This window comes from Rattus rattus, chromosome 4, assembly GCF_011064425.1.
Source record: "Rattus rattus isolate New Zealand chromosome 4, Rrattus_CSIRO_v1, whole genome shotgun sequence".
In the NCBI taxonomy this organism is placed as follows: Eukaryota; Metazoa; Chordata; class Mammalia; order Rodentia; family Muridae; genus Rattus; species Rattus rattus.
The window spans coordinates 33591391-33616818 of record NC_046157.1 but is presented as its reverse complement, the minus strand read 5'-3'; the positions used below and the strand labels follow the sequence as shown (position 1 = coordinate 33616818).

The 25428-nt window shown below is 38.3% G+C and overlaps 1 protein-coding gene across 1 annotated transcript in view; it reads right to left on the bottom strand.

Moving 5' to 3' along the window:
* The window catches only part of Myh15 (myosin heavy chain 15), a 135905-nt gene that overhangs the window by 69460 nt on the left and 41017 nt on the right, over positions 1 to 25428 (bottom strand). The window contains exons 15-23 of the mRNA XM_032899654.1: positions 24775 to 24951; positions 23552 to 23684; positions 19147 to 19214; positions 18204 to 18291; positions 16050 to 16167; positions 15058 to 15181; positions 12482 to 12618; positions 5635 to 5890; positions 86 to 328 (exon numbers count right to left, since the gene is read on the bottom strand). Coding sequence (XP_032755545.1) covers positions 86 to 328; positions 5635 to 5890; positions 12482 to 12618; positions 15058 to 15181; positions 16050 to 16167; positions 18204 to 18291; positions 19147 to 19214; positions 23552 to 23684; positions 24775 to 24951 — 1344 coding nt within the window. The remainder of the gene's footprint in view (positions 1 to 85; positions 329 to 5634; positions 5891 to 12481; positions 12619 to 15057; positions 15182 to 16049; positions 16168 to 18203; positions 18292 to 19146; positions 19215 to 23551; positions 23685 to 24774; positions 24952 to 25428) is intronic.

The window sequence follows — 25428 nt, the reverse complement described above, 5'->3', positions numbered from 1 at the left end:
CTATAAGTTTGCAGGCCACTGTGGTAATAAACAGGACACTTGTGGTTCCAAAGAACCAAGTCTTCCTAACACCACAGACGAGTACCTTGTGCTCCGCGGCACACTTCGCCTTCTCTGACTTCGCCAATATTGCTTCCAGGTCATAGATTTCCTTCTTCAACTCAGAACATTCATCTTCCAGTTTCCGGCCCCTGGCAGTCAGCTCAGAATTTATCTCCTCTTCTTCCTCCACCTGCCTGGAGAGCTCCTTGATTTTGGCTTCCAGTTCTATCTTGGATTTAATCAGTGATTCACACAGCTCTTCAGAATTTGCCAGGGTTTCTTGTTCCTGCCACCAGGGATGAGGAGAAAATTGTTGCCAGCAAATAGGAATCATTCATTAGCTGGGCGACAGTGCTGCTTAACACAGTAAGGAGATAATTGCCTGCCCTCTGCCCAGGACTTTTACCTACCTTTCATGGGCAGCTGAAATAACATTTCCAGGTTCCTAACCCTGTTGTTGAAAAGTAGAGATGTTGTTTGTGTTTGGAAGAGGCTTTTAAATTTCGAGCCTATCTAGTAGAATAAGTGAGCTCTTCTAAGGCACTTAATAGAAACCTGGTGGCCTAAGAGAATCGGCATGCTTCCAAAAGCAAAAAGTATGCTATTTAAATCAAGTACCTAGAAGTACTGGTGTGGGCCCATTGACTGACAACTGCTTAGAATATTATGTAAGAGATATTGCACAATGTAATATTTATAACATTATAAATGCTCTGATGTATTTTGTTTAGTATACATTTCTATAAACTGGGCTAAGCAATACATTTTTATGCATAGGTTAAATTTAGAACTCATAAATTTATTAACAAGTCATTAACTTTTACTATTAATTCCAACTAGAATTTCTGCTTCAGTGATTCTGCCAGCAGCAAATTTCACAAATTATGCACATAGGACATAAGTTCTGCTTATTTTTTTTATACTCTCATATGTACTGTCACCAAATACCACTGTTTTCTATTATTCCTATGTTGTATATCAAGTAAAGATGAAAGGCTGCTGGAAGGTTCTATGAATACTACTACAGAAAGAAATGTCATCTACACTCTTGCCCAGCTGTAAGACCACTAAGAGTCACTGGTTTGGAAAGCTGTAGCCAAATGGTACAACACTGGCCCAAATACTATGGGAAAAACCAACCAGTTTCTGATTGGATTTAAAGCCCATTCCACAAGATGGAACCCCTACCTGGTGTCATTAACTAGGCCAAACACCTGTTGCTGGCCAGATCATAGGCACCAAGGGAGAGCCTAGTATTGTTATTTCGCTAAATGAATATAGTCACAAACTTTCCCCTAAATTCTTTGTACCCATAAACTAATGCCCCTCTCGGCCTTCATTAGAGAAATTCCTTCTTGCTGTATGTGTTAATGCAGACACCTACAATTTGTAAGAGACTGAAGGGCTCATCTATAAATGGAACATCTTTATCACACTCCTCCCAAGGTTTAGGGATCATTAAGGGAAAGAGGGAGAAACTATTGTAAGACCCGGGAGGAGTAGACATCTGTTCTTGCAGATGACCCACATTCAGTTTTCAGAGCCCACATGACAGCTCACAACTGGCTCTAACTCCAATACCAGGGGATCCAATGCTCTCGTCTTGACTTCATGAGCACCAGACATGCATGTGGTGAACATATATATATATGTTCATCACATGCATGTGTTATATATATACATATATATATCACTCATAACATATAATAAATTATAGATGAATAGGTAAATAACTAATGTGTTTAATGGGATACTGTGAAAGTAGTTGAGGATGAGAGCAAGCACATGGCAGCATTCCTCCATGCTTTTGGCTTTAGTTCTATCTCACCTTTACCTCCAGCCTTGACTCCCTTGCTGATGGGCTCTTTCCTCTAAGACACAATAAATTCTCCTTCCTCAAGTTGATTTGCCTCAATGTTTCATTATTGCCACAAAAAAGCAAACCAGAAGCAAGGCTGGTATCTGGAGTTTGGTCTTGCTGTGATAGACCTGATCATGTTTTGGGGGAAAAGGATTATGGACAGAATTTGAAGCTCTGGGCCAGAAAGACTTCTGAGTACTCTGAAGAAAAAACCTTCACTCCCCCAAGTTGCTTTTGGTTGGTGTTTTTCACAGCAATAGAGATGTAAGCTAGGTAGGAGCTATTAGCTAGAACTTTAGGTAGAGTCTAATGAAAGACACTTGGGTCACCAAGGCCATTCTCCTGAGAGCAATCAATAAGCCCATTTCTTCCTTTGTCTTTTGTTTCACTGTTTTACTTGAGCTCCCTGACACTTTCACCCAAACCCCCCAGCAGAAGCCCAGAGGCAATAGGTCTTCTGAGCATTGACTGGAACCCCTAAAACTAAGTTAAAAGAAACATTTTTCTATTCCTAAGTGAATTATCTTGGGTATCTAAATATAGTTAAAGTAAGCCACTACCATGAGCTTCATATTTCATCTTCAGACTTCCCATGCATCTTAACTGAGATGACAGTTTTGGAAATTTATTAACTATTCATTTACAACACCCAAGTTATGTCAGTTAAGAAGATTAAAAAGCAGCATACAGATAGAAATCTAGTTTTTTTTTTAATTCTTTGTAACTCCTCTCTTAACAACTCCATCTAAACAAATAGAGCTCAAAGCAGACATATGGAGAGAGAGAAAATAATAAACTTAAAACTTTGCTGAAGATTCAAAGCATGGGGCCAATTTAGAAAGCATTACCAGGGTACTTAGTAAATGTCAAAACAAACAGAGAAGCTTCCAGTGTTTGGGAAATATTGAGAACATCTGGTCTTCCCACCTCAGGCTGACAAGAAGAACAGCTATTTTCTACTGTCCATCCAGTCTGTGAACGGACCCTAACACTCAACACTGAAGGAGGACGGTCAACTGACCATTACTTCTCCCTTCACTAAGGATAGGGAAGGGGCGCCTTGGCAATTTCATGGCGGTTTAGCATGTCGGAGACCTTTTCTTCTGTTCATATTCTCTCACATGGAACCACTGTAAATTAGTACATTGTTGCCTTAGTTGTGTTGTAGTCTAAGTAATGGATTAAAAATACCTTTGTCCTTTTGTACCATTTTATTTATCTGTACCTTTAAAAAAATAAATGATGATAAAATATCTCATAGAGGTTTCAACACATATTTTCAGTTATGACATGACCTCAAACAGACTCATGTGGTTTCTCTGGAATTTCCTTCCATATGTTTTCAGTGTCACCCACTATGGCCTTTAAAATGTTTCTCAACTCTGTGCTCACTACTCCCTTACACAAGCTCCCTTTTCCCCGAGTGTCACAGACCATTTTAGACCTCTAAGATAGGAACTGAAGGCTAGGTATGTGGTTTGGAAGAGTAATGTCTCTCATAGGCTCATGTGTTCAAACACTTGGTCCCTAGCTAATGGTCTTGTTTGGGAAGGCTGTGGAACCTTTAGGAAGCAAAAGTATGTCTAGAGACTTTGGGGGTTTAGTGTATGGCTTCCAGCTCCTGCCTTGTCTTCCTGCTTATAGTGTGTGGATAAAATGTGATCAGCCAACATCCTGGGTGCTAAGACTGCCTCGCGCTCCTATTTGCTTTCCCTGAAGTGATGAACTTTATTCCTCCCTGGAACTGTAAGCCAAAATGGACCTTTTTCCCCCCAGAGTTTCTCTTGGTCAGAGGTATTCTATCACAGCAATGGAAAATTAGGAGATATATAAGGTCTCTTCTAAAACTGATACAAAGTGCCATTTTTTTCTTAAAAGTACAGATCAACAAGTAGATTTGGAATGGGAACCAGGTTTTCTTATTGTTAATAAAAGTGGCTGGCGTGCAATAAAGTTCTAGAATAACCGCTCTGCTTAATACATTTCAGAAATGTCAGTCTTGATATAAAGTGTTACTTATGATAAAGCCTATTGACTACATTGGAAAATAACATCCCCAAACAAAGTAATAAATTGTCTCTTTCTGAAAGTAAATATTTATATTTGTTTTCAGTCAGTTTTGTTTTCAGTAGATTTAAGTAGCAAGAACTTCAAAACAAACTACACATAATTGTATTCGAACCGAGGATTATTCAACCTAGTATCGTGTTTTGCAGAAAGCTTAATAAAAGTAAAATTGTATCCCTGCTCTTGAGGGTATTTGGGATCACGGTAACCCAAAGGACTATAGAGAAAGAATGTGGGAGGGGGCTGGAAATTGTAGATATGTGTCAGATTAAAAGTGAAGACTGGTGTGCCCAGAATGGGAATTTAGGAACTCAAGTGTACGTGTTACTGGAGGAGAAGAAACCTCAGCAGGAATGCGCATGGCCTCTTTCAAATAGTGGTTCTTAGCCCTGGCGAAATCAAGATCATATATGCAGGTTCTCTAGATTCACGTATCCTCTACTTAATTACAATATCCGAGAATAAGGCCTTAGTATCTTCACTTCATTTTCTCCTCACGGCTGTGTTTGTTACTACATCAAGGCTGAGAAGGATCTTCAAAGAACTCAACTCATTAGTAATGACTGGAGCTATAGGGGAGGAAGCAGGAAGAGAAAATTGAGGAAATAGAAGTTGTATTATGCAGAATATATATGTTAGGCTTCTGTGCAACCTACTAAAGTCCAATTTACTGACTTGCTAATGAGTCACTGTCAGTTAAGATCCAGAACAAGAGTAGGATGTGATGGTTCATTTCTGTAACCTTGGACTCAGAAGGTCGATGTAGGAGGAATGCCATGAATTCAAGGCCACCTTGTGTTGCATAGTAAGTTCCAGGTCAACCTGAGTCACTGAGTAAGAAAGACTCTTTCAGAATCAAAGATCTAGGTCTTCCTGGCCCCATATGATATTATACACAAAACACCCATTGGTAATTTGACATGTTTTCTTTTTCTTTTTTAAGATTTATTTATTTATTTTTATATGAGCATTACAGATGGTTGTGAGCCACCATGTGGTTGCTGGGATTTGAACTCAGGACCTCTGGAAGAGCAGTCAGTGCTCGTAACCTCTGAGCCATCTCTCCAGCCCCGACATGTTTTCTTCTCTTCCTCTTTCTTCTTGGTTTTCATGTATTTATCAGTGTAGTAGACACATATACATGCATGCACATATACATACACATATGTGGAGGTCAGGAGCTAATATTAGGTGCTAATTTCTGGATGGTTCTTTGCCTTAACAATTAAGGCAGGGTCTCTCAGTTGAACCGAGAGATCATAAATCAGTTAAAATAACTAGACAATTTGCCAGAGGGATCTCCCATCTCAGTGTTCTGAATTTATTCTGAAGATACTGGTGGCCACTCTACTTGCTAAGCTTTTTCATAGGCTATAGATGTATAAACCCCTATCCTCATACTTGGGACTAGTGCTTTATCAACTGAGCCTCTCCCCAGCCCAGTTTTACTCGTTTTGTAAGACGTACTACCAATAAAATCACTTCGTTTTGATACAAAGTTTTTGTTTATGTGTTTCCACAGTGTCTGTTTAAATAAACACTTAACAGTGTTTTTTTGGAAAAGCTAGTGCATGCTTCTGATATTTTTCTTAAGTCGGCAGTGTGGATGGAACTACTTAGCCAGATTGAAAGCTAGCTATAAGGAAGGGGTGGGCAGCACTCACGGCCTGCAGCTGAAGAAGTAGATCATTCCTTTCTTGGACAAGGGAGACTTGCTTTGTTTTCAGCTCCTCCCTCTGGGATTCTGAAGTCTCCAAAGATTTTTGTAGCTGTGCACACTCCTCCTTCAGGCCAGCTATCTCTTCTCCGGCTCCCACAGACTTAGCAAGGGGCTTGACCTTGAAGAAGAGCCCCATCCAGGGCCAAGTCTTCACAGCAATGAAAGCTCTTATGTTCTCTTGGATCAAAGCAAGGGCATCCCTAGAGTATAATCGAAGAAAAAAGAAAGTTAGGGCAGACTATAAAACAAATAAGAATGAATGCCAATAAAATTATAAGTAAAATAGAAAATGCCACAAATGACCCCCCGAAAAACTTGTAAAGGGTTATAAAAGACTGCTGTGAACATTTATGAAGCAAACATATGATAGTCTAGAAGAACTGTATATATTCCTAGACACAGTATCAACAAAGTCAGGTCATGTGGGATGATGAGACTCTTACGTCTGCCTTTCGCTTTCCATGACTTGAACAGTGCCATTTACGATAGCTACTTATCTTGATTTATCACCCAGCTTCACGGCCTGAGACAACAAAACTAATTGTGGACTGAAGCATCTGAAGCTGTGTGCTAAAATAAATATTTCCTCTTTATAAGTAACTTAACTCAATTACTTTGTCATAGCAATGAAAAAAGAATAAAACAGCCAAAAATGCAGCCCAATGTCAAGGGACTCTATTAAATTCCTAAAGGAGAATTCAAAATACTCCAGGAGAAGTCAATGAGATACAGGAGAATTTAGTAAAATTAAGAAAATAATTCATGAGAATTTTCACAAAGAGAAAGAAGTCACTAAACAGAAGTCTTGGAAGCGACAAACTTAATCAGTAAGAAAGGCTAGAAGAAGCTGAGGAGGAGGGAACCCCACAGGGAGACCAGAAGTCTCAATAACCCTGGGCCCCTGCTATCTCTCAGACACTGAGCCACCAACCAGGCAGCCGATATGAGGCCCCCAGCACATATATAGCAGAGGACTGCCTGGTCTGGCCTCAGTGGGAGAAGACTTGCCTAAGACTTCAAGAGACTCGAGGCCACAGGGAGTGGGAAGGCCTGGCAAGGCCGGTAGGGTCATCCTTTTGGAGACTGGCAGGAGGAATGGGATGAGAAACTGTAGGAGGGCAGACCAGGACGGGAGTAACGATTGGATTGTAAAAATAATAAAAGTTAAAAAAAATAAAACTAAACTAACACTGGTTAGCTTCAGCAACACATTAAGCCAAAAGAGGAGAGCTTTGAAGAAGAATAAAGAACGCTCAAGAAATTTATGACCTGCTACTAAGAGAAGAACACTTAGACCCAGAAAACCTTATGGACCTAGAAACTCAGTGTGAGAAGGTGCTTTCCTAACAGCACGGAAAGCACACGCTGTTAGAGAACCTTCAGAGCCACGCAGACTGAAAATATATGATTTTTTACAACCAAAAGATTATAAATATTTACTGCCGTAAGTTTGCAAACTTCCTTAAAGCTCAAGCTTGCAAAAGATTCTAGGAAAATAGTTTCTAATCCTGTATGATTAGGATTTGCAGAGGAAACTTGGATGGATTCTTTTTATCTAAACTCAAGGGCTTTGACATTGATAGGAACAAAAGGTTCCTATCTAAGTTAGACCTAAAAGTTGTGTCGTTTCTAACACTGCATCCAATAGAATAAGCAGAAAGATTTAAGACTTTATTTCTACTTCTACTAATAATGTGTGAATGCAGCCTCTAACAAAATGGTTTAATCTTCAAAACTGTAGACGGGCTGAAAATTGGTCCTTGGAATACAGACAATAATTAAAACTAAACGTGAGGTTACTCTACCCGATGTATAAAATAATGAGTTTTAATGAACACAATCAGAACAGTTACATAAATAGATTAATGGAACAAGGAAAAGAGAGAAACTAAGAAAACAATTCCATTTATTACTGTATCATAAAACAAATTACCTAGCAATAAGTAAGGCACAGAGGTAAAAAGTATCTGCACACAGAAAATTAAAATATTAATGAAATGAACTGTAGAAGATTCAAATACATAGAGAAAAATCACATGCTTATAAAAATACTCTAATATCACTGGATTGTGGATTTACAATCCGTACTGACAGAGAGTGAGGAAGCAGGAGCATGAGGTGGGTGGGTGGTCACTCTTTCTCTGAGGGCAGGAAGCAGAAGGTTTAGGGCTTCAGTCCCTATGTTGTTGCTACCTCCAGTCAGGGTTGACTGGAGCCTCTGGGCCTGGAGAGGGTAGTGGTAAAGTGCACAGAGTAGGACTCTGGTGTGGCTTTGAAGTCTGAGGGCCTCGGTGTTCTAGTTCTCTAACTGTACTGAAACGCTGATGATAACGTCTAAAAATATCCTAAAACCTTCCTTGCTTTTTCTCAGGGTAAAAGGCTGCTCGCTGGCTTAGGTGATTAGCACCTGTAGCCTAACAGCAGAGGATTAAGTACTGTTGCTTTTGTTCTATCTCAGCAGAAACTGCACGGCTCTAGCTTTCAGCCTGCTAGTCTGAAGTCTCAAGAAAAAAAGGGACGCTTTGAGAAGTGAGTATAGCATTTATTACTAAATTGTAAAAAGTTCCAATGAAATCTATCTTTTAAAAAAAAGGGAAAAGATACTAAGTAGGGTTGAGGGGTGTAGAAAATTCTTCTCTCCTGGGAAGAGAAAAAAAATCTTCTTTTTTCTTTGTCCTCATCTGTTAAGATTTTTCAGAATACATGATCACATGTTAAAAAGATGACCATAAGTCCACACAAAAAAATCAAATCATAAATTGAAATAGAAGTTTACAACAGAGAATGCTTGCTTGCATATCCATTAGGAGTAATTATCTGACTAAATGTCCACCACCTGTCACAGCTCTACAGTTATTAGTGAAGTTTTGCATAGATAAACCCAGTCAATATTTTTTCGTTTTTTTTTTCATTTTCTTGAATATTTTATGTATTTACATTTTAAATGTTATCCCCTTCCCCCCCTCTCCCAACCCCCCTTCTTCTGCTTCTGTGAGGATGCTCCCACTGCTTCCCATCCACTCCCACCTCAATACTCTGGCATTCCCCTACATTGGGGAAATGAGCCTTCACAGGACCAAAGACTTTTCCTCCTATTGATGCTAGACAATGCCATCCTCTGCTACATACGTGGCTGGAGCCATGAGCCCCTTTATGTGTATTCATCGGTTGGTAGTTTAGTCTCTGGGAGCTCTGGTCTGGTCTAGTTGGTTGATACTGTTGTTCTTCCTATGGGGTTGCGAACCCTTTCAGCTCCTTCAAGTCTTTTCTCTAATTTCTCCATTGGGGTCCCCATGCTCAGTACAATAGAAAACTGGACATAGTACCACCTGAGGTCCCAATTATACCACTCCAGGGTATACACCCAAAAAATGCTCCAACATATAACAAGGACAAATGCACCACTATGTTCATAGCAGCCTTATTTATAATAGCCAAAAGCTGGAAAGAACCCAGATATCCTTCAACAGAGGAATAGATACAGAAAATGTGGTACATTTACATAGTGGAGTTCTACTCAGCTATTAAAAACAATGACTACATGAAATTGTTAGGCAAATGGATGGAACTAGAAAATATCATCCTGAGTGAGGTAACACAGTCACAAAAGAACACACATGGTCTACACTCACTGATAAGTGGATATTAGCCCAAAAGCTTAGAGCAACAAAAAAATTCACAGATTATATGAAGCTCAAGAAGAAGGAAGACCAAAATGTGGATGCTTCAGACCTTCTTAGAAGGGAGAATAAAAATATTTTATCTTCTGTCCCAGCAACTATAATAAATCATTGGTTCCCCTTTTAGGACCTTTTGTTAACTGTTTTACAACTTCTTGGAATGTGTTCTGAGTAGGAGAAAGTCTGGTTACTCTCTAAGAGCAATTAACTCGTGACACATGGGAGGCTGACAGAGTTCTCATTGAAGTTTTGACTATCAGAAAAGAACATAATAGCAGTCCCACTGTAGAAAAGCTTAATAATCACTGATACAGTTTTAGGAATTCTTGTAGGATCATCATTAATACTTAAGAAGTCATCTATTTGTCTATATAGCATCACTACAAGGCAGTACATCTTCGTAGATCTGTAGAGATCTGCTCAAAAGTGCTGAGCTAATAGCTAATGACTAGTGATTGTTATATATGTTTAATAATAACAGGCAAAGCATATTAATAGCATAAATCTTTCCTAAAATGAATTCTCCTGAGCCTTGCCTGAGCCCACAAATCTGTCACAGATTATATTATAATCCAAAGTATACTATCTCGGAAGATCACCAGCTAGTTTTTAATCTTGTCCCATTATGGCTCCTGACAGTGGACCACTAACCTCCCTTACTCCATTAAATCTCTCTAGAAACAATCCAAAATAGACCCTTCCTTTCATTGGCTTGTTTTACTCAGATATTTAATCACAGCCTTGAGAAAAGTAGCTGATGTGTCCACTTCTGGGGAGAATATATTTTAAATACATATTATGTAATATATACATAGCATACAATCCAGATGGTTTTTGAACTCCTGATCCTTCCTTCTGTCTCCATTCCCCAAATACTGGAATTACAGGCATGCAACATCACGCCCAGTTAAATTCAGTTGATCTTAAATGTTCTCAGCACACACAAAATTTGTCTATATAAGATAATATAGTAATTAGCCTGATTGCTGCAATCATTGCACAAAATGCATATATATGAAAACATCAGATTGTGTACTACAAACATATAATTTTTCAATAAAACTTGAAAAACACCAGAAGAAAGAAAAGAATACATTGAAAACAAATTGAAGGAAAGCACAAAGATGAGGTAACAAATTAATGAAGTTGAGGAGAAAAAGAAAATGGAATAAAAGTTATCATGTTGCTACATTAAATATACATACATGTGCACACACACATATATATATACATATATACAAAAGAAAGGCAAAATAAATAATACAAAGATAATGACTTTTTGAGGATTATTTTCTGGGAATACAATTATAGACACAGTAAATACTTAGAAGTTATAATTGATTATTGTATAATATAAACAAATAATTCATAATATCACATAATTATTTATTTAGTAAATAATTCATAATCTGACTCAAAATGTAATATGTTGACACATTAAGAATTATGAAATTCACCAAAAAGCATTAAGTTCATATTATGATAAAGGCAAATGTACCTAAGGGTCAATGACGAGAATATGGGATATAGAATTAGAAAAACATCCTGTATGAAAAAAGAAAACATTCTCTAACTCTTTTCAGGGTTAGGATATTTGTCTAAAACTATATAGCACAATGTAAATTAAATAAAATTATAGGCCAGTCAATTTATTTTTAAAAATTTCACTGTAACATTATTACAAAATGTATCAGTGTGAAATCAAAGTAGGTTAAGTGTTTTAAAGATCTATCAAACTTTAACACATAGGTTAATTTAGAAAAACAATGTGTTAACAGACACAGAAAGTTTAATAAGTTCCTTTTTTTAAAAAAAAAGTTCTACAAAAAGAAAATGGAAGAAATGGCAATAATCTCTAAGAAAAAACACATCAAAAATTTTAACATCATTTTTTAAATGCAAATGACAGCTTTTGCCAATGTCAGAAATATATCAAAGTCTAAAGTACCACATATATACGAAAGTATGCAGCAAGGGGACTCTGATGGACAATTGCTGAGTTGTAAATCAGAAAATAATATCCTACAAAGTAAAAAGTGGGGGCAACCTGAAACCCAGAGAATGGCCATCCCTTTCTGTGCTTTGTCACTAACTAGTCAGAGAATAGAAAATTGTGAGTTATAGCATCTTCAAGAAAATCTTACATATAACAATGGGAGAAATATTAAAATATCACTTGAAAACTGCAACATACTGGAATGGTGCATGACATTTTAAATAGCACAAATTTAATCTGTACTATTTAAGGAATACATAGTGGTATATTTAAGCAATGGGCTACTATTGAGGATGCCAAGAAGTGCATGCCGACAGGAGCCTGATACAACTGTCTCCAGAGAGACTCTGCCAGAGCCCGACAAATACAGAGGTAGATGCTCACAGCCAATCATTGGGGACCCCAATGGAGGAGTTAGAGAAAGGACTGAAGGAGTTGAAGGGGTTTGCAACCCCATAGGAAAAACATCATCAACAAACCAGACACCCCAGAGTTCCCAGGGACTAAACCGCCAATCAAAGAGAACACATGGAGGAACCCATGGCTCTAGCTGCACATGTAGCAGAGGATGGCCTTGTCAGGCATCAGTGAGAGGAGAGGTCCTTGGTCCTGTGAAGGCTCAATGCCCCAGTGTAGGGGAATGCCAGGGCCGGGGGAGGGAGTAGGTAGGTGGGTGGAGGATCACTCTCATAGAAGCAGAGGTAAGGGGGATAACATTTGAACTGAAAATAAAGAAAATATCCAATAAAAGAAAAAAAGACCCCAAAGTGATATTGTGGGGTTGATGGATCTCTTTGTCTCTCTTCCCAATGTGGCCACAATGAGTAACTCTGTAATATTAATATAATATAATATAACTATATTATTGAGAATGAGTGACCAATATGACTTGATGTGGCCCCAAGTCCAGCATCGAAATAATATCTGGATCATTGGGAAGACAGAAAGGCCCTTCATATGTCTTTTCTCTCTCTTTTTTGTATACAGATTTTCAAGACTCAGACTCAGCAGACTCGGCTCTGTACCACAGTCTATTAGATGGCACTGAAATAAAGTCACATTGGTTGAGGTATGAATTGCTCTAGTACTGGAGGAAGAACAGAGAGAGTTAATACCTTTCTTCTAGAATCTTCTGGAATGTAATGCGTGTCAGCTTTCCTCGTGCTCTGGCTTGGAACAAAGTGAAGACTTTAGATATTTTTTCATCTCTTCTTTCTTCTAACCGGTCCAGAATGCGAGCTTTAAAAAACACCTAAAAGAGTCAGTCAGACACAATGTCACTCATCAGATGAGTTCAGCAGTCTTGAAAGATGCCACGAACAACTGAAGTTAGTCTCCGGGAAAGCTGAACCAATCCTATGTCTTTGCACGTGTTTATTCATTGTGTAAAATTTAAATCCTAAGGAGTGTCATGTTTTAACTCCGAAGGTTATAAAGGACTTGTATATTGGACACATTGGCAACCTGATCATTCCTCTGTACTTCCCCTTGATTAATAATAATTATGTTTGAAGAACATGATCTAACTTTTAAAATGGGCTCGGGCACCCAGCACTCCAAAGGATGTGGCAGAGTCCACAGCTATATCTGTGAGGGACAGAGCAAAAAACATTTCTGGGATGGTGACTCATAAACAGTTGTGTTGAATACTTGTTTGCTTTTCTAAATATAAAATGATTTTAGTATGCTCGAAGTGGTTTATTCAATATAGTTTAATTGAAATAAAATCAGATGCCTTTCCTTCTAGCTATCCTCTTTTGAATCTTTCCCAAGTTTCTCCTCCAAACTGATAGCATATTTTAGTTCTCTCTCCTCTCCCTCTCCCTCTCCCTCTCCTCTCCCTCTCCCTCTCCCTCCCTCTCCTCTCCCTCCCTCCTCCCTCTCCCTCTCCCTCTCCCTCTCCCTCTCCCTCTCCCTCCCTCTCCCTTTCTCCCTCCCCCTACCCCATCCCTTTTTCCTTCCCCCACCCCCCTCCTCTTCTCTCTCCCTGTGTGTGTACCCATGTGTGTGCACATGCACACTCACAAATACATAATTAGGAGAGCCTAATTCTCCTCAGTCTTTAGTGGTTCTTTGGCTAAGAGTGTGACCCCATGAAATTATACATTCTGTGTTAATGTCCATTGATACTATTGTTTCAGGGAAATAGAACCCTAATGTCCTTCAGCAGATGAGTGGATAACAAAAGTGCAATGCATACCACAATGGAATACTATTCTGCTATAAAGAAAAATGAAATCATGATATTTGTAGGAAAATTGGTGGACCTAATGAAGATTATATTGAGTGAGGTAACCCAGATCCAGGAAGACAAAAGTCACACGTTGTCTCTCATCGGCAGTTCTTAGCTCCACATTCTACAATGTGAGTATGCAGTGTGGAGAAATCACAGAAACCAGCTAAGCATAAAAGAATGTGGTACTAGTTGAGATATAAGCATTCCAGAAGTGATTTATAAACCAGCCATATAGTTGTTGCACCATAGTTTACTGACCAATGCACTAGAAGATACTTTTGTCCTACACATGAGAGACTTGATATTTTCTGAGAGTAATCAGTAAGAACAAAGGTGAGGTGAATAGCTACCTAAGACAAAAATTTCATAGAAGAAATCATGTGGTCCTTCTTAGATGTGCCTTGAAAAACTGTGAAAGTGAATCTTAAAATATGTCCCTTCTTGTCATAGGTCCCTCTCATTTTCGTTTGCCCATCTATGATGAAACCCTCCTAAACGTCAGTCACTTAGGATTCTCATTAGCTCATGTGAGCTTTAGCCCTGATGGGTGGCATGTGGCGAAAATAATGAGCTATAAAGAAGAGACCACAGATGATACACAGGATTCCTAGTTACTCAAAATATAAGTAACATTCAAAAAAGCAAGTAATATTCATAAAACTATACTTCAGGGGTAGGTTTGTTTACGTGTACTTAGAATCCTAGCAAATCAGGAGGCAGAGGCAGAAGGATGATGTGACAAGCTCAGGGAGGATGGATAGACAAAAACTAGACAGATGGGTAACTCTTCAACCTGGATCCTCCCATTCTCCTTCAAAAAATTACTCTTACAGGGATGTCATTAAGAACAACATGGTATTGACTACTACATAAGATCAAACTTATTACCCAAAAATCTGGGTTTCTTGGGTAAAGTAGAATTTACACGATCATGTTTTAAATAAGTTGGGTTTGGTTTATAATTGATTTTTTTTAATTACTAAATTATTCAAGTAATACATTTTTCCAGTGCAGCCCACTCCATAAGACGTTTCACATAGGCAAGCATTATCTCTGAGAACCTGATTTACACTCTCTGTTTTCTAGCACAGAAAGGTCAGTTCAGTATTTTATATATTGACACAATTTTGACTAGACAATTAGTTATACAAATTTATATGCAATACAGAGTGTAGTTCAGTTACAGTGTTCTTGCCTAGATCGTTCAAGGCCCTAGATTTAACCCTCAAGGCTGAAATAAATAGTGTAAACGAAATCTTGACTTGTTTAAATAAACATGGATTTTCTTTCTCTAACAGAATTGAAGTTTCCACTGTGAGTTTGTCTCTATTTTTATTATTTCTCTTCACAAGAGCTAAAGAGCTTATTTAATAATTAAGAATTGACCTATATTTTTAAATACACACCCTTTCCTCCCACTTCCCTCCAAATGCATTCTTGGACATTCTGGGTTACCTTGGTGACTCCACACTGGTATTGAGACTGGTCTATCGCCAACAAGGCAAATACTTCTTCAGTTGCCTTTCTGATGTTCACAAACTTGCTCTTCGGAAAGATCCTTGGGTTTAGAATACAGTACCTAGTTTGAGAAGGAACCAGGGTATCATATGACTCAGAGTAATCTCAAAGAAGTGATAACAGGCTACTACAGATATCTCTCTCGCCTTCTTATACTTCTTATACTCTCAGCTCTAACAAGACCCCTGGCCTCAATTAGTGAAGATGCTGTCAGTGGTCTGTCCTGTGGGTCAGTTTATATTTTCTACAGTGCTGCGGTGATCAACTTGATTTGACTGGGTGAGCAGAGACGTAGAAGAGAGGAAATGGGCAAAGCATAAGGATGTCTATTACATGGACAGGAAAACTAAAAGGTTGAGTTGACTTTTGTAAAAGCTTTTCACGCTGATGATGAATTGTCTTTCAGTTTCCAGACAGGTGCTCTTCTTGCTCTACCATGATTTGCTAAAATTTCCTTGATTAACTTGATGGTTTTCACTATTCAATTCAGGATGTAGCAAGCAAAGATGCCTGCTTGTTCCCACCTACACATTGCTGGCATCCGTCTTTTCACAGCTGCTAAGAAACAAAACAAAACAAAAACAACAAAACAAACAAACAAACAAACAAAACCACCAGTTTGATTGGGTGGCCGCATGTACACTTCCAAGATGCATTTCAGGCTCTCCATCTTCCTTTCATATATATTTCTTCTATATATGGGCCTAATATCCACTATCAGAGATTTAAAGGCACCACAGCAATATAGATATTGAAATTAAGAATAAATAATATGGAACTGGGTCAGCGTATATCTCATCAGCACAAAAAACACACCAGTTTATAGAGTGGAGTACACCAAGCAAATTAATAATGTAGGCATAAACACTCCATGCAGAGGGAACAGAACAAACTGCTTCAGAATTTTGGGAGCTCAAATGTACGTCTACCTTTGTTTAAAGTCATCATACAGCATCCGAATTGGAAATGCTTTGCAGCACACTCTAGTCCCTTCTAAAACACCATTACAGCGGAGCTGCTGGAGAACCCAGAAAGGATCCATTACGCCTGAAAGAGAGGGATACACTGACTCCACATTTCAAGCATCAATCATACCAGATATTACCTTCATTGCTACATCTCAGGCTTTAAAATGTTTGAATTCAGTGCACAGTGCATGAGTGTTCACAGGACTTCACTAACTCCCATCCCAATGATACTTACAGCACTCGTTCTACTAGGAAGGATTCTACAGACATGATTTACCTACAAATCTTTTTAATGTACAACACAGTGATATAGAAGATGTTGTAGGCAATTTCTCAAGGAACATAAAAAATCACATATTTTGCTATGGCTGACATCATATATTTGTGTTATCCACTTAATGACTAAAAGCAGCCAGAGAGGGTGACCAGATCACAAAAGTGAGCTGCTATTTCCAGTAGGAGGAGGGAGGAACTACAAGCAGGATGGGTAAAATGATAGGGGGAGGTGGACCAACCACAAAATTCTGTTTGCATTTATGCCTAGAGTCTAGAGTGAATTTGGCCACATTTGCCCTCCCTTCCCCCTTATTATGTTGCCAGTGCCTGCATTTATTCTATAGTATGAGCATTCCTCTATTACCACTTTGTTCAAAAAGAACAGTCCTTCTGCAGCTGTCAGCTGGAATCTCTGATGGGAGACTTTGAAAAGCCTTTCAAGGAGCCAGTGTATCTGACCTTCATCAAGTACTCTGAACAAAGACAAGGACCATCTTGCACAAAAAAGCCTGCTATGTCTCTGTATCTCAGATCACAGACCTAAGCTAAGCTATATGTCAGTATTCCAATCCTCTTATGATGATAAGGACTGCATCTTTTTTAACGAGGCAGGGGTGGTCAGAAGTTCCTGACACTTTAAGATCAAACCCACTCTTCCTCTTTATTACATACGAAGGCTTGTTTTATAGCATAACACTTTTGTTGAAAACTTGATGAAATTCTCACTGATTTCATAGAAGTCATCTGATAGGTAGCAGAATTGCCCCAAAGTTCAGAGGCAGCTGATTGCATTCTTTGCTAGACTAAAGCAGAACCCTTAGATGCATTCAGAAGCCCAGCTGAGATCTAAAAATGTGGCTTAAATATGGCATCTTTACTTAGAATGTGTGGAAGCCTTGTATTATTCTAGTCCTAAGACCCCCCCATCCCCCCACACACAAATGAACTTGTAATGTTGAAATGTCTTCATGTAAAAATTCCAATAGCCTTACTTCATATCACAGTCTACCTAATTATATCACAGTCTCTCAAGATTATGTTCTTCATTTAGTAACTAATAGAAATATAAGATAGTGCAGACCCACACATATCATAATCAGCAGTATTAGAATATAAGTTCCAAGAGTGTTTGATGCTCCAAAGACACAGTGCTTGGGAAATAGATTCCTTTAAACTCCTCAAACTAAAGCTCTAAGAATATTACTCTTCCAAAGAGTTGGCTGAAAAGCTTTAAATTGTGGCTTAAGGAATGTGATCCAGATAGTTTAATTTGGAAATGCTGTTTTGAGAGTTACAAATGGGAAAATCATCACCATTCTCTCATTAATATCCTTCCACCATTAATTCACTGCAAAAAGTGTCTACTGTCCAGAAGTATATAACTACATAAATAGGCATCTTAAGGAAGATAATATGGGAAAGATTACTAGAGAAAAATGTTTAACATTTTCTGAAATGATCTTCCTGGTCAATTTAGAAAATGAAGACCAAATGCTATTCATGTGCTAAAATATCATCCTGATTTAATATCCAATTTCTTTAAAAATAGTTTCTCTTTCTAATGAATTAAATGGGAGCACATCCACGTTTTAACCTAAAATTCAAAGACCAATTTCATTTGGAGCATACTTTGGGAAATCTTTTTGCATGACAACCCAGAAGTAGTTCGATAAGCCTTGATGAGGGTCCAGAGACCTCACATTTCATTTCCTCTCATCTTTTCATGTGAAAATCTGCTCATATATAAAGGAAATAGTAAATAATTCTTCAATGTACACTCAACAGGTCTGAACTAAAATGCATTCTTTACTGCAGAGTGTAAAGATGTCTAGTTCTTACCTGGAATTTTGTTCTCATTAGGATTTATACATCTCACAAAATGAGGTGCTGTTGATTTCAAATCTGCCATCAATTTATTTATGCTCTCCTGAAATAAAAGCCATAAGAGACACAAAATCACTTTTCAAGCCACAAAAGAACCCCAGAAAGTCTAAATCTGTCAGTTGAATCTGACACACAACATGAGTTCAATAGTATTACATGCTTACCAAACACATTATTTCTTCCCTGTGGCAAGTCAATACTTACCCAACAGACACAGTTGCACTGTGAATCATCTCCAGCTGCTTTGCATTTCAATGCTGTAGCTTTTGAAGCTAAGAAATGAGATTTCTTTACAAAAGAAGTCATTTCTCCACTTTTCTATTTTGAAAGCCTTTATTCTAGGTCAGATTCTTCAGAATCACAATTAAGATTGTTTAAAGCATTTATTTTAAGAGTGATGGAAGCAGCGGGATAGAGAAAGGGAAGAAAAGGCTGCGGTGCTGTTTCCACCTTGGCTTGGTTCTGCACACCTTGCGCCATCAGCGTTAGTTCTCTCTTGAGGCACAAGAGACCCAAATTCTGGAGAGGTAAACAATGAGGTGCCTTAGCTTCCTATTACCTCAGAACAGTCTATCCAGTGGGAGTCATTATGAGACAAGAGTCCCACCAGCCACAGGACTGACAAAAGAACCTAGTCCGGGTTGCCACCAAAGTGACTTCCAAAGCCTGTCACTATAACCAGATAGCTCTATCTTTTCCACCTTAGTGTAAATGTCCTTTCCATAAAAGCCTATTCACCTTAGCTTGATCCCCAGGATCCACATAATGGTAGGAAGGAACTATGCTTCCAAAGCTGTTCTCTGACGTCCACATGTATGCTATGACATGCATGCTCACACCCATCATACACACACAAGATAATAACAATTAACTAATCAACTCAAGAGATGTGCATTACTTTATGCAGCGATGTAATCAATTGGAATGATGTTGCTTTCCTCCTGGCCTTCTCACCAAACCGTGTAGCTTGAAAAGAAAAAGGAAAATAATTTACAAAAACTCCTTTGCCCAAATGTATAATATTATAACAGTGTGGATAAAAACAAATTCATACAAGTTTTTAAAACATGGTAGTATGTACCAAAAAGCTTTGGGAACATGTGCGTTCTTCAGAAAATGCCTATGGTGCTTCTCCCTAAAGAAATAATCAGAAATCTATAGAAAGATCCACATTCAACCATTATCTAGTCACTGTGGAAATTTTTGAGCAAAAGAGAAATTAAGAAATGTCTATAAGGATGCATTAAATTACGAATAAATATGCATACAGTAGAATACTCCAAGCTTGTAAACGATTATGTAGATCATATAACAAATATGGAAATATTTTAAGTTTTATTTTAAGAGAAGAAGTTACAGAAAACCTATTCTGGATATCATTATCCTGATTGTTTTAAGCACAGTGAGGTTATAATTGACTGTAAATGAAACATCTTGGGAGACCTGCAAACCAAAATGTTATTAATAGTTACCTACTGTGTAATAAGATAGGCCCTTTTATGTTGATCTTTTTAATTTCCCTACATTGATTGCTTATTTTCAACACTCATGTGCTTTCAAGGTTCATTAAAAAGGCAAATCTATTTCCCATTCCTTACTACTAAAGCAAAAGAATCAACACTAAGTTAAAATATCTTACAAACTCGCTTAGATAAACAACAGCAGAAAGGACAAAAGCCACTGGCAATCTGGACCCTGCAGGACACCAGTTAGTAGAGAAACTTAAATACATATTTTGTGAACCAGAATAGTAACTCTGTAGAGATACGTGCCACGAAATTTAATCAAAAATGTTCTTTTTGGAGGCTCCCATCCTTTAAATGGATCACATGACTTCTGTACACACCATTTTACCTGTTTTTGAATGGGACCTGACAACATTTTTTTTTTCTGGTCATTTCTTTTTTTTTTTTTTATTAACTTGAATATTTCTTATATACATTTCGAGTGTTATTCCCTTTCCGGTTTCGGGCAAACATCTCCCTCCCCCTCCCCTTCCTTATGGGTGTTCCCCTCCCCACCTCCCCCATTGCCGCCCTCCCCCAACAGTCTAGTTCACTGGGGTTCAGTCTAGCAGGACCCAGGGCTTCCCTTCCACTGGTGCTCTTACTAGGATATTCATTGCTACCTATGAGAGGTCAGAGTCCAGGGTCAGTCCATGTATAGTCTTTAGGTAGTGGCTTAGTCCCTGGAAGCTCTGGTTGCTTGGCATTGTTGTACATATGGGGTCTGAGCCCCTTCAAGCTCTTCCAGTCCTTTCTCTGATTCCTTCAACGGGGGTCCTATTCTCAGTTCAGTGGTTTGCTGCTGACATTCGCCTCTGTATTTGCTGTATTCTGGCTGTGTCTCTCAGGAGCGATCTACACTTCTGCACTTCTTTGCTTCATCCATCTTGTCTAATTGGGTGGCTGTATATATATGGGCCACATGTGGGGCAGGCTCTGAATGGATGTCCCTTCAGTCTCTGTTTTAATCTTTGCCTCTCTCTTCCCTGCCAAGGGTATTCTTATTCCCCTTTTAAAGAAGGAGTGAAGCATTCACATTTTGATCATCCGTCTTGAGTTTCATTTGTTCTAGGCATCTAGGGTAATCAAGCATTTGGGCTAATAGCCACGTATCAATGAGTGCATACCATGTATGTCTTTCTGTGATTGGGTTAGCTCACTCAGGATGATATTTTCCAGTTCCAACCATTTGCCTACGAATTTCATAAAGTCGTTGTTTTTGATAGCTGAGTAATATTCCATTGTGTAGATGTACCACATTTTCTGTATCCATTCCTCGGTTGAAGGGCATCTGGGTTCTTTCCAGCTTCTGGCTATTATAAATAAGGCTGCGATGAACATAGTGGAGCACGTGTCTTTTTTATATGTTGGGGCATCTTTTGGGTATATGCCCAAGAGAGGTATAGCTGGGTCCTCAGGCAGTTCAATGTCCAATTTTCTGAGGAACCTCCAGACTGATTTCCAGAATGGTTGTACCAGTCTGCAACCCCACCAACAATGGAGGAGTGTTCCTCTTTCTCCGCATCCTCGCCAGCATTTGCTGTCACCTGAGTTTTTGATCTTAGCCATTCTCACTGGTGTGAGGTGAAATCTCAGGGTTGTTTTGATTTGCATTTCCCTGATGACTAAAGATGTTGAACATTTCTTTAGGTGTTTTCAGCCATTCGCATTCCTCAGCTGTGAATTCTTTGTTTAGCTCTGAACCCCATTTTTAATAGGGTTATTTGTTTCCCTCTTGGTCTAACTTCTTGAGTTCTTTGTATATTTTGGATATAAGGCTCTATCTGTTGTAGGATTGGTAAAGATCTTTTCCCAATCTGTTGGTTGCCGCTTTGTCCTAACCACAGTGTCCTTTGCCTTACAGAAGCTTTTTGCAGTTTTATGAGATCCCATTTGTCGATTCTTGATCTTAGAGCATAAGCCATTGGTGTTTTGTTCAGGAAATTTTTCCAGTGCCCATGTGTTCCAGATGCTTCCCTAGTTTTTCTTCTATTAGTTTGAGTGCCTGACAACATTTTGAAACTCTAACTTTGATCTAAAATACTACAACTTATCAAGGGAAATAAGGATATTTGTGGACAATTTAATGAGAGGATGAGTTAGCATTTTTAGAAACAATTATTTACAAGAAGTGCTAGAATACTTTTTTTCAACAATCTTCCTTTCCATTCCATTCTTCCCTTCTGGATGAAAAGAATGCAGGCCTTGATCATACAGACTCCAAATTCCTTCCTAATTATCGGGCCATCCTTCCTCTCTAATTCTCCTATGAATGGTCAGGTAATTAAACTAAGAACTGTAAACTATGCAGCCATTATCTCACCAACTCAGAGACACCATAGAAGACCCAGATGAAATGTAGGTACAGCATTCTCTGTCAATCACCCTGGAATTTTTAGGAGACTGGGGTAAAAGGTTAAGAAGCTTGAATCCAGTCACTGTCAAGACAGTTTTTAAAACAGAAAACAGGGGCTGGAGAGATGGCCTCGTGGTTAAGAGCACTGACCAACCTTCCAGAGGTCTTGAGTTCAATTCCCAGCAACCACAAAGTGGCTCAAAACCATCTGTAATGGAATCCAATGCCTCCTTCTGGTGTGTCTGAAAACAGCTACAGTGTAAATAAAATAAATAAACCTTAAAAAAATACAGAAAACAACAGTAACAAAATACTAATAGTAGAATCAGGCAGCTGTACTTCCCCTGAATTGTTAAATTAAGCACAACCACTTTCATTTCTTTATCTCCTGTTGATACAGGCCTGTAGTAAAGCACGCTTGTTCCTTGATTATATATTGTGAGCTGAAGAATCTAGGAAAGCTAAATTCTTCATCTCCTTCTTTACCGTGTTAATCAGGAGACCTAGATCAGGCTAAGAGAGACCAGGATTAATGTGAAGCTGGGTATAAAATAATAGAAAGGTAAGAATGTTAGGAAGTAAGACTGCATATGCTACTGACAGAAGAGCTGTGCACTCCACGCTATGTGTGTAGAGGGAATCAAAACTTTCTAGATTTAATATTAACCAAGAGTTTCCATTTTGCAAAGGAAAAAAAATCATGGGGAAATATTTTGATTTTCCAACCTGTATAAACTAAAGATGATAGTTAGATAGATAGATAGATAGATAGATAGATAGATAGATAGATAGAGACAGATAGACAGACAGAAAGAAACATACATACATACATAGTACATAAATACATAAACTTTGAATGAAAGCTGCCTAAACACATCTTGAATTTTGCTCAAATGTTTCTTTGTATGATGTAACCTGTAAATTAATAAGAAAACAAATTATAACTAACCCTGAGCAAGTTGCCAGGTCCTAGCCAAATACAGTCAGTCAACTATTCAAACCATGTTCACATACAATAAATGTGAGATATAATTAACAAGGGTGTCTCAATAACTTCCAGTTTTGCACATCATCCTTTTGTCTCTAGATATAAATAGCACCTCTTACTCATGTCATGGTTTGCTGTAATAGGAATCTTTTTTGTTTTGTTATGCTTTAGACTGCCAACCAATAAAGCCAATTAAGATTCATAAAACTAGATTGGTTTTTGATATATATGAGGATTATTATTGTCCCCAAACCATGCATCAAGCTGTATTGTCAGTTATTTCTTTTGTAGGTAAGTCTAGAAAAAAGCATGAATTAGTCATAAACACTCTAGGACAGAAAACACACCACAGAAAGCAGAAGTTCTTATAACAGAAAGCAGAAAGGACTTGTGCAGAAGCCAGGTCACCAAACAATCTGATCTGAAGGTAAAACTTCAATAGAATCTAACTCACCACTACCAGCAATGGTGTTGTTTGTAAAGAGACTCGCCAGGACTTTGTTGGAGGACTTCTGAAGTAGAGCCACCACTGTTTCATTAAGAAGCTCTTTGTTCTTTCCAATCCAACCACTGATATCATAAGGGACCTTTGGAAAGGCATGTGTTTCAGGTAATGAAATAAGAAAAAGCATGCATTAATATGGAAAATTGTACATTGCTTTAAAAATTCCACAAACATATCCTTTTGTATTAATTGAGTAATAATTTTGAGTAATATTTCAGAAGGCTGTCATGCAGCCCAATTTGGTTATTTTTTTAAAATTACACTTTTAAAGGAAAAGAAAATAAAAATATCTAACAGTGAAGGAAGTAATGAGTGAGAAAAACATAAAGGAAAGGACAGAAAAAAGCAACTGAGGAAGGATGGGTTGGTCTTTACATCCATTGGAAATAATTCATATGGGAAACTTTTATAGGCAGCACTAGGAAAAGGATCTCTTCTCTCTCATGTATAGTGAGTTCTCAGGCAAAGTTAGCACATGCAATGGTATTTTACATATTGTTAAAACCATATTTCATGATGTCAAGAAAAACTCTCTGGGAACACTTGGGAGATAATTTTTGTTTGAAATGTATTGTTATCATTCACTGGTGATACATCTGCTCTCTTACAATCAGTGGCTCTAAGAAGGAAGAATGGCACATATCACTGGACAGGCAAGAGAGCACATTAAGAATTGTTTTTGCGGGTTGGGGATTTAGCTCAGTGGTAGAGCGCTTGCCTAGGAAGCGCAAGGCCCTGGGTTCAGTCCTCAGCTCTGAAAAAAAAAAAAAGAATTGTATTTGCAAAAACTTAGAGACCTAGAGACCATTACTTCACACTATGTCTTTTTAAAAAGGTGATTTTTGCAATCACTAACACAATGTCAAGTTAAAAGAAAGACAAACAAGGGGAAATGTCCCATGACTTGAATGGCCTCTAGGTCTTCCTACAGTGGCCGTGTTTTGAGACCAGATGACGGCGTTCACACTGAGATTTCTGAGCACGGTGTATAAGTAATTATAGTATGACCATGTCACTAAAAGGTGACACCACCTCTTCTCTAGCACTTAGATGTACTTATTCATGTTATCATTTAATCTAAACAGTACTAAAATATTAGCTAAAGATTTTAGACAAGTTCATTTGATGTAAAGACCAGAAAATGTGGGCCTGGAAATGTAGGACTAACTCACCACTCCTGCATAATGAGCAAGTTCAAAGTGAACTTCGAAGTTCTTCTCAGGAGCTGTGGGTTTCTGGAAGTAGGCTGACTTTCCAAAATGGTGGGCAAAGAGTTTGGTCTTGAAAGTATTGTCAGTAGCTTTAGGAAGCATACATTCCTCTTCAAGGATAGAAAGAATGCCCATGGGCTGCAGGAGAGGATAAGAGTGAGTTCCAAAAATGAGCAAGAAAGAGTGTTTCCAATAGTATGTCAATATGACTCTCTCACAGAGAACTCAGTTGACAAGAACAAGCCAACCACACTCTGTGTCCTGTGAATATATATTACATGAAGTGTCGTGCTGACACCAGCAGGGGCAGTGGTGAGCTTTACACTGTAATAACATTCATGAGGAACAGAGTAAATAGGCAAAATGAGAAAATAACTATGAAAGAATTAACTTAGTGCTTTGAAGAAATCAGGTAAAGTAGAAAGATTGATAATGAAGAGGGTGGAAGTAATTTTACCATGAGGCCTCTTTGCCCTGGATAAGAGAAATCCAGAAACATATATCTGGTTAAAGTATTCTGATAGAGAAAGGAGAAAAGGAAGATGACAGAGATTGCACCGCAGAAGACGCTTGCATGTATGAGATCCCGTCAGAAGCATGTGTAACACCAACAAA